At 34.2% G+C, this 12,693-nt stretch overlaps 2 protein-coding genes and 1 pseudogene across 2 annotated transcripts; 2 read left to right on the forward strand and 1 right to left on the reverse strand.

Moving 5' to 3' along the window:
- Positions 1–122: 122 nt before the first annotated feature.
- LOC132152284 (ghrelin-like) lies at positions 123–1,420 on the reverse strand. Its single transcript, XM_059561086.1, has 5 exons — positions 1,399–1,420; positions 820–956; positions 595–675; positions 401–509; positions 123–130 (listed from the first exon to the last, which is right to left on the reverse strand). The coding sequence occupies exons 1-5, from the start codon at positions 1,418–1,420 to the stop codon at positions 123–125; spliced, it is 357 nt and encodes a 118-aa protein (XP_059417069.1).
- Positions 1,421–1,802: 382 nt separating this feature from the next.
- On the forward strand, positions 1,803–5,448 carry LOC132151272 (coiled-coil domain-containing protein 174-like; annotated as a pseudogene).
- A 3,495-nt stretch (positions 5,449–8,943) lies between these two features.
- Positions 8,944–10,999, forward strand: LOC132152285 (uncharacterized). Its single transcript, XM_059561087.1, is given in 7 exon segments — positions 8,944–9,075; positions 9,151–9,224; positions 9,300–9,390; positions 9,521–9,643; positions 10,412–10,495; positions 10,790–10,863; positions 10,960–10,999. Coding segments are annotated over 7 exon segments (618 nt in total).
- Positions 11,000–12,693: the final 1,694 nt, after the last annotated feature.

Genomic DNA, 12,693 nt, shown 5'->3' on the forward strand with positions numbered 1-12,693 from the left:
GAAAATTTATTTTGTCATCCTTTATTTTGTCAAAACTTGGTGTTGGAAAATTTTGTAATTTTTAATTTACAAACTTTTTTTTATTGGTTTAAGGAATTTAATCTTGTAGAACTGGAAGCTCATCAGAATTCTTAAAAAAGAACACATTTAGTATATTAGTAATTTTGTAGAACACTAAAATTATTCAAAGACACCAGCAAACCGTATCTCGAGGAATTATCTGCCAGAAAGCACTTTTTAAGTTTTAATGTTTAAGAATTTCAGACACTTGGAAAAGGAACCATTTTCAATACTAAATTTTGTTTGTTTTAAAAAAAATCATAGATGCTTTATTGCATTTGCCATTTGATTTTCATAGTTACTTGTATTGATCTGTTCTTAAAATAAGAGTTTAACTCACCAAGTGGGAAATCGCTAAGAAGATTCACCAGAACCTTCTGCAGCTCAGGGCCGTATTTCTCGTTCTCCGCTTTACTCAGAGACACGGACAGATCAAATGGAGCACTCACCTAAATAAATAGCAAGAACAAAGTATGAAAGAAGTAATAATTCTGTGAAATCCTAGTTAAATGTGCACTTGCACTGAGTTTTTACCTTAAACTGATCATCCTCTCTAATCATTGGGATCTCTGGCTCTGCAGCATCTCTTCTGCCCACCCATGATGGCCTTCGACCCTTAAAAAAATGTACATATTTGATGGCAATCTTCTAGCATTAATTTATGTAATCTTGACATGCTTTATTTTTTTTACATTCATGTCTTAAAATGCATGCATTTCCAAAACATATCTCTAACACATCCACCAGACAGACCCTCACCTGTGGTTTCTGAGCAGGACTGAGGAAGCTGGTGCCGCCTCTCACAGACTCGACACACAAGGAAAGAGCACATAAAAGCAGAAACGTGGCTAGCACAACAACGCAGTGGCATCCTGGAAGGTTACCTTGTTTTAGTTCTGTTTTATGACAACACTCTTAATGGCTGCACTTTAAAAGTATTTAATCTGCTATATGCAGAGTTCACAGAAATAGTAAAAAAATAAGTCAACCCCACCTTCTGTAATGATCAAACTGCTTCTGTCGGTCTGCACTCTGAGATCTGCTTCTCACTTTTATAATAGCCTTTGGTTAACAATTAGCATCAGTAACTGTGAAGACAAACAGAACTAAAACTCCCTAATTTTTATGGTGTGTGTGCAAAAAAGTGATTTTCCTTATGGTGATGTGAATACGAAGATAACAGATGATAACAAAGTCATATGGCCAGTCAATTTCTAGTAGTGTTACTAGACCACTGAGGTATTGCCATGCCAGGTTTATTTGACTGACCTGCTAATTCCTCTGTTACGGGAACACATAGGGCCTATTTGGTGTGGACACACTTTTAAGAGGACTTACTTTTGTACGTGGTCGGCAGCATGTTCAACAATATCCATGTGCAAAACTTATTTGACACTTGATTGGTTCTGTTTTGCATTTGATTAATTTTCCATAATAATAATGTAACATAAAGTGCCATTTTGTACAGAATATCATAGTTACATGTTTAGAGCTTGTTAGTTTGAAGCATAAACCTTTGGTTTTCATATTTTACACTAACAAAAAATGTACCACAGTATTACCATGGTTTATTTTATGACACAATACCAGCGTAATATCATATTTTTAGACAATTATAACATATTGGAAAAAGTTTGACAATACAATACTACAATACTCCTTTTCAGAGATACTGTTTTGCTCGCAGAATGCCCTGCCCCGTTACTCTGGAGTACCTAAACAGCTAACGTTATATAGTTAATATGGATAAAAAGAAGAAACCATACAATGTTACAGCGTCATCGGTGAGTATCATCTGAAATGCTCTTTTAAATAAGAGGTTTAGAAGGAGCATTTTAGTTTTGTTTGTGTGTTATAGTTAGCTTATATGACAGCTGACAACAAACTTGCATTGTGTGCCTGTTTTGAAACTGAGAAATGATGGCCCCGATCTTTTTAAATCTCTTGACTAACATCTACTTCATTTGCATTGCAGCTGGTTGATTTGAAAGCGGAATTACATAGGAAACAGGAACAATTTAAGCACGACCGATTTGGCCAAGATGCAGGAGCCGCACAGAAGCCTAAGATAAATATCAAAGTAAGACACGGACAGTTAATGACAGCTAGATATGATCATTTAATTCTTATATAAATACGCCTGTTGTGTGTTGAATGTGTGTGTATGTGCTCACAGAAGCCCAGTGTCTGGAGTAAACAGCATGAAGGAGTCAGTGCACGAGCACAGAGAGACGTTCAGCAAACTGCAGAGGAAGAAAACACACTAGATAAATCCAGGTGAATGAACTTTCATCGGGTACTACATCATCCTCAAGCTTTATATTCTCTTCATCAATTCATTTTTTTTGTCTTGTTCACTGGACATGTATTGGACCAAAAAGTAAAATGTGTGAATGTTGTTGTACTGTATACAATCCAAGATAATTTAAACATAAATCTAAATGATCCCTAAAATGTATATTCTGTGATAGTTCTAGCATGTTTGCAGAGGACACTTTGTCAGTTTTGATAATGTAATACCACAAATTTAACATATAAACATGGCTTAAGTGTCCAAATATTTTGAGGACTTGTATATGATGCATGTTTTTTTTATAACAGACTGTTATCTTAAGTAATATTTCATGAGTTGGTTTATTTGCTGCAGAGTGACATTCACTTATTAGAAAAATAAATTGTATTAATGAGGATTTATATAATAATAATAATAATAATAATACACTTTTTTATGTGCATCTAAATACATGTTGGCCACTTTTTTTATTAATATTATATAATAATGGGAGACTATACTGTACAACCTACTGTTTCAAGTGCTGATATATTGTATTGACTATATAATATAATATAATATAATATAATATAATATAATATAATATAATATAATATAATATAATATAATATAATATAATAATATAGTGATACATTGACAAATATTATTAAAATATTGTTTTTAGTAAAACATTATTTGGGATATATTTAATATACACCAAATAATATAATAATGTTAAAAAAGAAGACATGATTAAGATATGTCTAAGCATACTATAAAACACCTTCAATCTGTAAAATATAATAATAATAATATTTTCCTGATGCATTTTTGTCTTATGCAGGCAAAATTTGGATGAAAAGGCACGTCTTTATGAACAGATGACAAAAGGAGATTTCCCAGGTATATGCTTGCTGACATTGCCCGATTAAAATATTTCACTTCTTGGATACATTTTTATTCTGCTTTGGGTGTTTTTAGTGTAACAAAAAATGAACAGATATTGTAGTGTACCGCATTTATTTTTTATCTTTAGATGAATAGACGGAAAGTCTTTTCCTGGTGGACTTCACTGAGAAGATCATCAACCAGAGAAATGAACCACAGACACGCACTGCAAGTGTAGCAGGGGACCGTGATAGAGAGGACTCTGATGTGAACATCCCTGTTCCACCTCCACAGAATGCAAATGAAGAATGGAACCATGTGTTTTAAACACATGATGAAGAGGCAGTATGATTTAAACTCAGCTGTGGGTTTCTTGCTCTCTGTTTTGCAGGGTGGACTATGTTGATGCATTAGGACACTCTCGAAGATGTCTGAGGAAAGACCTGCCAGATTTTCAGAAAATGGACCAAGAACAACAGGTACATTTATTGTTCTTACCCTTATGTTTTTTTATTTTATTTTATGTAACAAGTGGGTATTTTTCCTGCTCAGTCTATGTATATTTTATTGTGTTCAGGGTAACTGGTGTTGACAGGACGCTGTTGTCTGAGGACATGAGGAGAGAAATGCAGAGAGAGCAGTGGGAGAGAGAGGAAGAGGAGCAGATGAAGAAACCTGTTGGACCCATTCACTATGTAAATATCAAAGAGCAAGGTGATTGAGAGAACTGATCTCTAAACACACTGAAACTTTAGTGTAGAAAGTGTCTCTAATTAGTACTTCTATGAGAATGTTGAATTACATCTTCATAGTCTCTCACATGCATTCTTTTGTGTCTGTTTCAGAGGCCAGAGAGCTAGGTGTTGGGTATTTTGCTTTTGCCCAGGATGAGGACCAACGAAGAAAACAGAGAGAAACTCTAGACATGCTGAGAGACCAGGTCAGAACAACTGAATTAAATGAAGAGTCACAAACTCTTTTCCAAAGCAGCATGAGCTACCTAAATAGACAGCATTTCAAGGCATTGTAAAAGCAAAGAACTTTCCAAAAGCTTATCCAGTATCCAATACATGTCCATATCAGTTAATAACCATCTAAATTGAAATAAAAAATAACCAACATTGTACCAATATTTTGTGCTTCCCAGTTTCTGAAAAGCTCTTTGAAGAAATTCAGAGTGATGTTGTCAATTATTGTTTTTGCATTCAATACCCCCCCCCCACACACAAAAAAGAGTATTTATTATTTATTTAATTAATTAATTAAATAATAATTAAAGTTATTTCAATTATTTGATACATATTTGTATTTTTTTTATTTATTTGTTTGATCATTTTGCATACACAATTAGTGAGCTCACTAGAGCTTGTCTGCAACTGACTAAAGTGTAAATTACCGTTTTTACAATTCTCTTTTTCTATCTGCAGACCACAGAGCAGCGCCACAAACGTGAGCAACTGAAGAAGAAGTGAAGAGCTCTGCTTGAAGCTCGACTTGCTAAAGTGAGGATGAGGAGGGTGAAGAAAAGCAAGCTGGAGTCAGGGGATGAAGAAGATGGTGTGTTGCTGAACATTAGTTATTTAGTTAATAGGTCTTAATGTGTATCGGTGTCTTGGTGATGAATTCTAAGGCATATGTGGTGGTTTTTGGATCATGTCTAATGTTCTGTTGTAGCTGCTGCTGATAATGCTGAGAATGATGAAGATGATGATGAAGGTTTGGTTGGACCTCCAGTTCCTGCAACAGTGTGGAAAGTGGAAGTGGAGATTCAAGAGAGAAAAGACACCAAACCTGGCGTTCCCCACGTAAGAGAGTGGGACAGAGGCAAAGGTACATGACTGTACACATAAATGGATGTCATTTCTTTTTTTCCCATTTGCTCTAGTGTTCACATTTGCTTTTTGAAGATACACAACTTAAGCCTTTACCTCCTTTCCCAGAGTTTTTCTGGGGTCAGTGGACCGTCGTCGTAGAGAGGAGCGGGACTCTGAGTTTGCTCCTCCTCCTACTTATTACCCAGATGACAGAAATACCAATCACAACAGAGCCATAGACAAAGGGCAGAGCAAAGGAAACCTTGCCTTCAAGTGGTCCGAATCCCAAAAATCCACAAACGGAGACACAGAAAACCTATCTACCTCTAGACCAGCTTCTGACATACATATGCACAACCTGCTCAAACACAGAGTCTGGACGACCTGTTATCATTCTACAAACACTCCACATGAAAGTTAAGGGATGTGGAAAACTGCATCAGTTAGTCTGGATGCATGTCACTTTTAATCAGCAGGGACTGTAAAATTTTGTATCAAAATGTAACTGAATTGCAAAGTCAGAATAAAGAATGACCTGATTTTTGTTAGATTTTTGTGCATCTTTTATTCCATCACTATCTATTGTTCCAAAGTCAACAGCTTTCTTAACCATAATTAATTAATTTATTGTGCTATCAGTTTTTTCAATAGGTTGTAAACAACAGAAGTTACTGTTGTTTATATAATTATGTCAGTCGAACATGATAGATGATTTAACCAAAGCTGACACTTGAAATGTTCTCTTCATTAGTTTTCCTATTCTAATGAAGTGGTTTGTGTTTTTTGTCAAATTATTTGAAATGCAGGCAACTTAAATGTGTTTATTCATGTTATGAACACTGGGCAAAGTTTGTGAGTAGCACCTGACTGCAGTGTAACTCTGCTAAGTTACCCAGTAGCCTATAATGAGTTGCTTTACAAGTTACTTAGTTCACATGCAATATGTGCATGTGTATAACATATGTCATTTAAAACTAGACATTAAATAACTATTGGTTACAATTTTGCATACATCCAAATCACAGGACCAGAGTGACCCTTGATCTGAAGGATATCCTATCTCTGCAGGAATGTATGTATGAGCACTTTGTATCAACCAGATAGCAAGGAAAAAGGGATATAGAGAAGAAAATTGTGCTAAAGAAGAGAGGGGACATAAAAATAGTTTTCATATGGAAGATTGAGAGACCGTTGTACTTTTAGTTTTCTCATATTTCTGTTTTTGTTTTTTGAAAGTGACAAAAAGTGAAAGTGACGTGACATTCAGCCAAGTATGGTGACCCATACTCAGAATTTGTGCTCTGCATTTAACCCATCCAAAGTGCACACACACACAGAGCAGTGAACACACACACACACTGAGAGCACACACCCGGAGCAGTGAGCAGCCATTTATGCTGCGGCGCCCGGGGAGCAGTTGGGGGTTCGATGCCTTGCTCAAGGGCACCTAAGTCATGGTATTGAAGGTGGAGAGAGAACTGTACATGCACTCCCCCCACCCACAATTCCTGCCGGCCCGGGACTCGAACTCACAACCTTTCGATTGGGAGTCCGACTCTCTAACCATTAGGCCACGACTTTTTGTTTTTCTTCTGAAAGATTAAACCAAAGTAGGAAACCAGTTGAATGCGAGGAAGATGGTAGGCAACTATTTCTGGATGTGATTATCACATGATCATGTAGAAACATGCTGTTCAACCATCTGCTGTTTGTAGTCAATGTTACATTTGTTAATATAAATGTATGCTTTATCATGAAATATAGTATTACAGCATTATATACAGTGTTGGGAAGGTTACTTTGGAAACGTAATAGGTTACAGATTACAAGTTACCCTGTTTAAAATGTAATAGTAGTGTAACTTTTCAATTACTTTATTAAAGTAATGTAACTAATTACTTTTGAGTACTTTTTGATTACTTTCTAAATTTGTGAAAATTAAAGAATAACAAATAAAAGCATATACATCAACTTAAATACAGTTATCTAATAAGCATGTGACGTATTCTGTGTAATAAACTCCTGAAACATTGGTGTTTTTTTGAAACTGCTGTCTCTGTATATGATGATAGTTTTCTTAAAATAAGTAAAATGCACATGAAGTGACACAGAGCAGTTCTAGAAATTATGTTTATGTGCTTGTGTACTCCTATATTGAGGCGGCAGAGGTTGAAAACACTGCGAGCTTCAGTAGGCCTATGTGTAGTAAATGAAACCATGTCTTTGCCATTAATTTACAGGAGGGGCGGACTGGGAAAAAAATCAGACTGGAAAATTAAAACTCATACAAACAAATTCATGGACAAAACAATTTTTTGTATGGACCTGACATAAATTTTTTTTTAATCTTTAATTTGGGGACATGCAAAATAATTAAAATTTCTCTCCTGAACTGCACCTTCACTTCCATTTTTCTCTTCAGTCTCTTTATTTTGCCCTGTTATCCATCTCTCTCTCTCGTTTTGTTTTTTTTTGCAAATGGATTTGTATTTATTTTTAAATAAATACATTTGTAAAATAATTTTACATTTTTGGTTATCACAGTTAAACAATAGTAAACATTTTCTCTGGATTTATAGTTAAATATTAAAATGTTAATTTTCGTAAGGATTGTGTTGTTGTCTAGCTCCCCCTAAACCTATAAAAAAAATCTGATTTTTTTTTTAGCTAAATTACTACTGTAACATCACAACAGATAATAATGATGCCCTTTTATATATAGTATTTTGACTGATGACTGATGAGCAACGTGCTGCTGCTTGATTAATTAAATAAAAAAAAACAAAGACAAAAAAAGCATCTTTACAGATGAAACTGACCTGAAACCCTGAACAGTAGTTCTGCTTCTCTGCTCCAGCTGTCCACTCTATTCTCTCTCTGTCTCTCTCTCTCTCTCTCTCTCTCTCTCTCTCGCATTGATTACTCTGAGTGTGATCCAAACCGTTTGACTAACACTTCATGACTTATTAGAGATTTAATTATCAAATGGCGGATTCACAAATGATGGCTTTAGTACATTCGGCAGGCAATTATACAATAATGATTTTAAATAGTGGGGCAAAATCGGCTGCCAGGCCACCGGGAATTGTCCCGGTTCTCCCGGTGTCCAGTCCGCGCCTGATTTCCACAGACACGCAGAATGTGCAAGTCATCTATTGCATTTTTGGGGCTTTATATTCACAGACACTAGTCGATGTCATGTTTTGATTCAAGTGTACTGACCTACTTTTGATTTAGTCATCCAAAATGTGGCATATTCCGTCCGCGTTTGGCATTTCGTTTTTATGACTGGATTCTACGAACCAGACTGTGTTTCCGCATCCCGGAAATTATTAGGGCGGTATGTCTCAGAATAGTCAGTGCAATTTGGGAAAGAAATCAGTTAAATCTGTATGTGGATGTGTGTAAATATTCAAATGTAATCCCCTTTGTAATCGTAAAAAATTTCATAAGTAACTGTAATTGAATTACTCATTTTTTCTTAGTAACTGTAACTAATTATAGTTACAATAATTTTGTAATTAAATTACGTAACGCCGTTACATGTAACTAGTTACTCCCCAACACTGATTATATATAATTATGTATTACATTAATATATGCACCTTGTTAAATATGATCATTTACAAATATACTGTTCATTGTTAATATTTTTTCATAATGCCTTATGTAAGTAAATAACTAAGACTGTAGATAAATAAGAACTGTAAAAAAAAATATATATATATATATTGTATATTACTAATATACTAATGTAATTACTAATGTATATTGTAATATATATATATATATATATATATATATATATATATATATATATATATATATATATATATATATATATATAACCCATTGAGCATTTATAAATGAAAGCATTTTTGACATAATTCGTTCATAGTGGGTAAATGAATGTGTCTGTGTGAGTGTTTTAAGAAAGGTTTAAGTGCAGAAGCAGCAATAAGTGTAAGTGTGAGTAGCATCAGGATCACTGACGTGACTCAGGATGGAGACGTTCTGACATTTGCCATCGCATCCCAGACAGTAAGATGCCTAATAAATGCATGTTTTAAATTTTTTTTTTAAAATTGTTAAAATATCATTCCATTTTTCTCTCAGTTGAACAGCAGTGCTGGGGTTTGTGTTTTTCGAACATATAAGGATCTTCCTGGACTTCAAGGAAAGTATAGTGAGTGAACTCTCTAAACTAACAACTAAACATCATTGCTTATTAATTTTCAAATGTATCAGATCTATGAATGAGGGAGACATTTAAATGAGATTTTCCCACAGTTTCCACCTTTTCCATCTAAAGCACTTCCATCAGAGTCAAGCACACAGACCAAAGCACTCAAACAACTTTATATTAAATGTATTTATTATTTGTATATGCAAATGCAATTTAGACAAGATATATCTGCATAATTTTAGTACACCACTTGGTTTGAAATTTTGTTTCTTATGCATTATCCAATTTCTTTATATGTGTTTAGGGTTCCTGGCTCTAGGGCAGGATTGGTAGAGTTATTGAAAGGCACTGGAGTTTTATCTCCAGCAGGTGGCAGCACACCCAACTCTCTGCAAGTGCAACAGCTTTCTTATTAACTCTGAGGTTTATTTTGAACTCACAAAAACACACACACACACACACACACACACACACACACTAAACTACCAATAACAAATATGTTTGTGCTTTTGTATAACAGATCATACCTTAACAATAAAAGGTCATTGGAAAGTGAATCACCTTTAGTATGATTACTCTTAATAAAATACAAGAGCAGTAAATACATTCAGGTCAAACTAATGCAACTAACCAGGCTAACCTGTTAGAAAATTCAGCTAAAAGTCAACTGAAGGTAGCAGATGGTAGCCGGTTTCTAGCTGGTCATTGCATGAGCTGAGGTTGTTTAGGTGGTTGACCAACTGGTTTATGAGATGGCAGATGGAGACCTGGCTAACATGGTTGCCAATCTTGGACCAGCAACAAATATCAAAATATAGCTACTATATCCCAAAAAGAAGTTTGAACATGCACCTTAAGCTGGTATGAGCTGATTTGTATTTCAGCAGTGTTTGTGACCAGTTTGTTTTGTACTGTATATGTTCAGGAAAAAAAGCTGTCACTGGGATGGAACTCTTTCAAAAGGTACTAATATGCAGTAATAATAGTGGTAAATAAAGTATGGAAGTGTGATGGTGTATGAAGATTTTAACTGGACTCTCCAGCATGGAGACAAACTTTGCTAGAAAAGCCTTCTCTTTATATTGTTTGTTAATTTTAATTCATCACCACCTTACATAATCTGTTTTGGGGGAAATGTGATGAAATCCTTGCCTTGTCAATGATCTTACTTTTGTAATTTTTTTTGACTAGTCTCCGGGAAGACAGCGAGGCAGGAAAGGAATCTTTAATCACCTCAGTCAGGCTGTGGAGGAGATGAGGAAGGAAAGTCATAAGGTGTGTGTGTGTGTGTGTGTGTGTGTGTGTGTGTGTGTGTGTGTGTGTGTGTGTGTGTGTGTGTGTGTGTGTATGTGTGTGTGTGTGTGTGTGTGAGTGTGTGTGTGTGTGTGTGTGTGAATGTGAGTGTGAGTTTATGAGTAAATCCGTTGTTCATGTGAGTGGTTTCTGCACCTCTGGAAAAGTACCAAACACAGTGCTTTGTAATGATATATGATATATGACTATACAAACCTCATAGATCTATTAATATAATTTATATCACATATGTAAATTTATAATTTAATACCCCAGGATGTGGTCAACTTATTTCAGAACGAGAGAAACAAAAACACTAATCTTGCTGCTTTGTCAAAGGTTGCCTCTGATGTACACTTTTTTTCTCTCTGTTTTTTCAGTTTCTATTTGGCCAGTGGACTGTCATTTTATAATACATTATGCAATTTTGTGTTCTTCTCTCAATTGAAATTGCTTGATGTTGTGATGACAGAGCAAAATAAGTAATTTCCAAATGTTTATATGGATGTTCAGTATATTATTTAGGAATACAGTAAGTGTATATATTACTGTGTGTGTGTGTTTTACAGAGCTTGAAACATAGTGAGTTAGTGTTTGTGGAAGCAGTCATCAACATGAGCATATTATTTGGGTAGACCAGCCTTACACAATTACATTTTAAATCATAAATTAGGGCTGCACAATTAACCGAATTTCTAATAGTGAATACAATTATAACAATTAATCATTCAAAGTCCACTTATGCTATTCTGTGTGCTTAAGATATGTTTTTATTTTCTATCTACGTTATCTTAAGGGGTTTTACTATTATTTTAATTATAGGTTTAGTATAACATTATAATATCATTGATATTTTTATGTTTTATATTAAATGTTTTCAGCTGGTTTATTTTCATATAAAATTTTCATATAAAAATATAAAATTCAGTTGCATCAAATAATGGTATAAACATCATTCAATGTAAATTGTGATAATTGTAATTAATAATCACAATTACAATTTCAAGGGAATAATAAAAAATTATGTTTTTGTCATAATCGTACAGCCCTATATCATAAATATAAGTAAAAGTAAATTTTAAGCAGCTTATACAAGTAGAAAAAAAGTAAAGCTAAATAAAATAATAATTTTCAATTATTCTTGATTAAAAATGTATCATGTAATTACAATTAAGAAATGATTTAAAAACGATTAAGATTACAAAACACTAATCATGTCAAAACAGAGAAACGAGCAAAATATTAAGCTATAATATGCATTTAAAAGTTATTTCATTTGACTTGTCCTAGTCTTTGCATCCACTGTCCTTTTATGACTACACTGTAAATAAGTTTTTTAAGTTGAAATATAACAGATTATTTGTTTGTTTACAAATACTATTTCAGTTTTTCTACTTCAGAATGGAATGTTTAATTTCTTGCTGTATTTTTCGGAATGATGGTGAAATTGACTTGCAATTTCTGAGTGCAGAGTGTTTTTACAACAAATATTTAGAACCGAGTTGAAATTCATTATTATAGATCAAATAACAAGATCGCTATAAGGTTGTTATTGATATGTGAGATATACAGTATGTTGTCAAGATTTGCCTCTTTACATGTCTAGTTGCCTCTGCCATTTTGTGACTTTTAAGCAAGTTATGATGCTGTTAGTCACTGTGAAAAGAGGAAGCAATGGTCTACACATTCATGAAATCTTTCTTTCGTTTTGCCACGCCTGCAGAGACCAATCTGAGGTAAATGAGATTATGGCTAATCATATTGTTTGGTTTGTATTAAGTATTAAAACAGATAAATAAAATTAATATTTCAGTGAACTCTAGAACTTGAAGAATGTGATAAAAAGAATGTTTCTTTGTTTTAGTAGATGATAATATCGTAATGCCTAAAATAAGGCCAAGAGAGGGTTTAAAAAAACACATACATTTTCATTTGACTTTTTGTTCTGTTATTGTATAAATGCATAAATGTAAAAAAGACAATATCATATGAATTACAATGCCTATGATTTACATTCACTTGTATTCATTTAGTAGATGTGTCACGATTATTAGATGGAGTGCCCATGAACTTCATTAGAGGGCACTCCACTCAGGACCATTCCACCCATCAACCACCAGATGTCACTTGAACACTAGCACCTCTCATACTGTTGCACCACACCCGAACTACATTACCCA

Source organism: Carassius carassius, chromosome 10 (genome assembly GCF_963082965.1).
Source record: "Carassius carassius chromosome 10, fCarCar2.1, whole genome shotgun sequence".
In the NCBI taxonomy this organism is placed as follows: domain Eukaryota; kingdom Metazoa; phylum Chordata; class Actinopteri; order Cypriniformes; family Cyprinidae; genus Carassius; species Carassius carassius.

What these genes read in the sequence shown, in the direction of transcription:
- LOC132152284 (XM_059561086.1), bottom strand. Translation starts at nt 1,420, where the DNA reads ATGCTGCCGACCACGTACAAAA. An exon ending in GTCCTGCTCAGAAACCACAG is followed by an intron (nt 676 to 819) that starts GTGAGGGTCTGT and finishes CATTTTTTTAAG; the next exon opens with GGTCGAAGGCCATCATGGGT. An exon ending in GAGAGGATGATCAGTTTAAG is followed by an intron (nt 510 to 594) that starts GTAAAAACTCAG and finishes CTATTTATTTAG; the next exon opens with GTGAGTGCTCCATTTGATCT.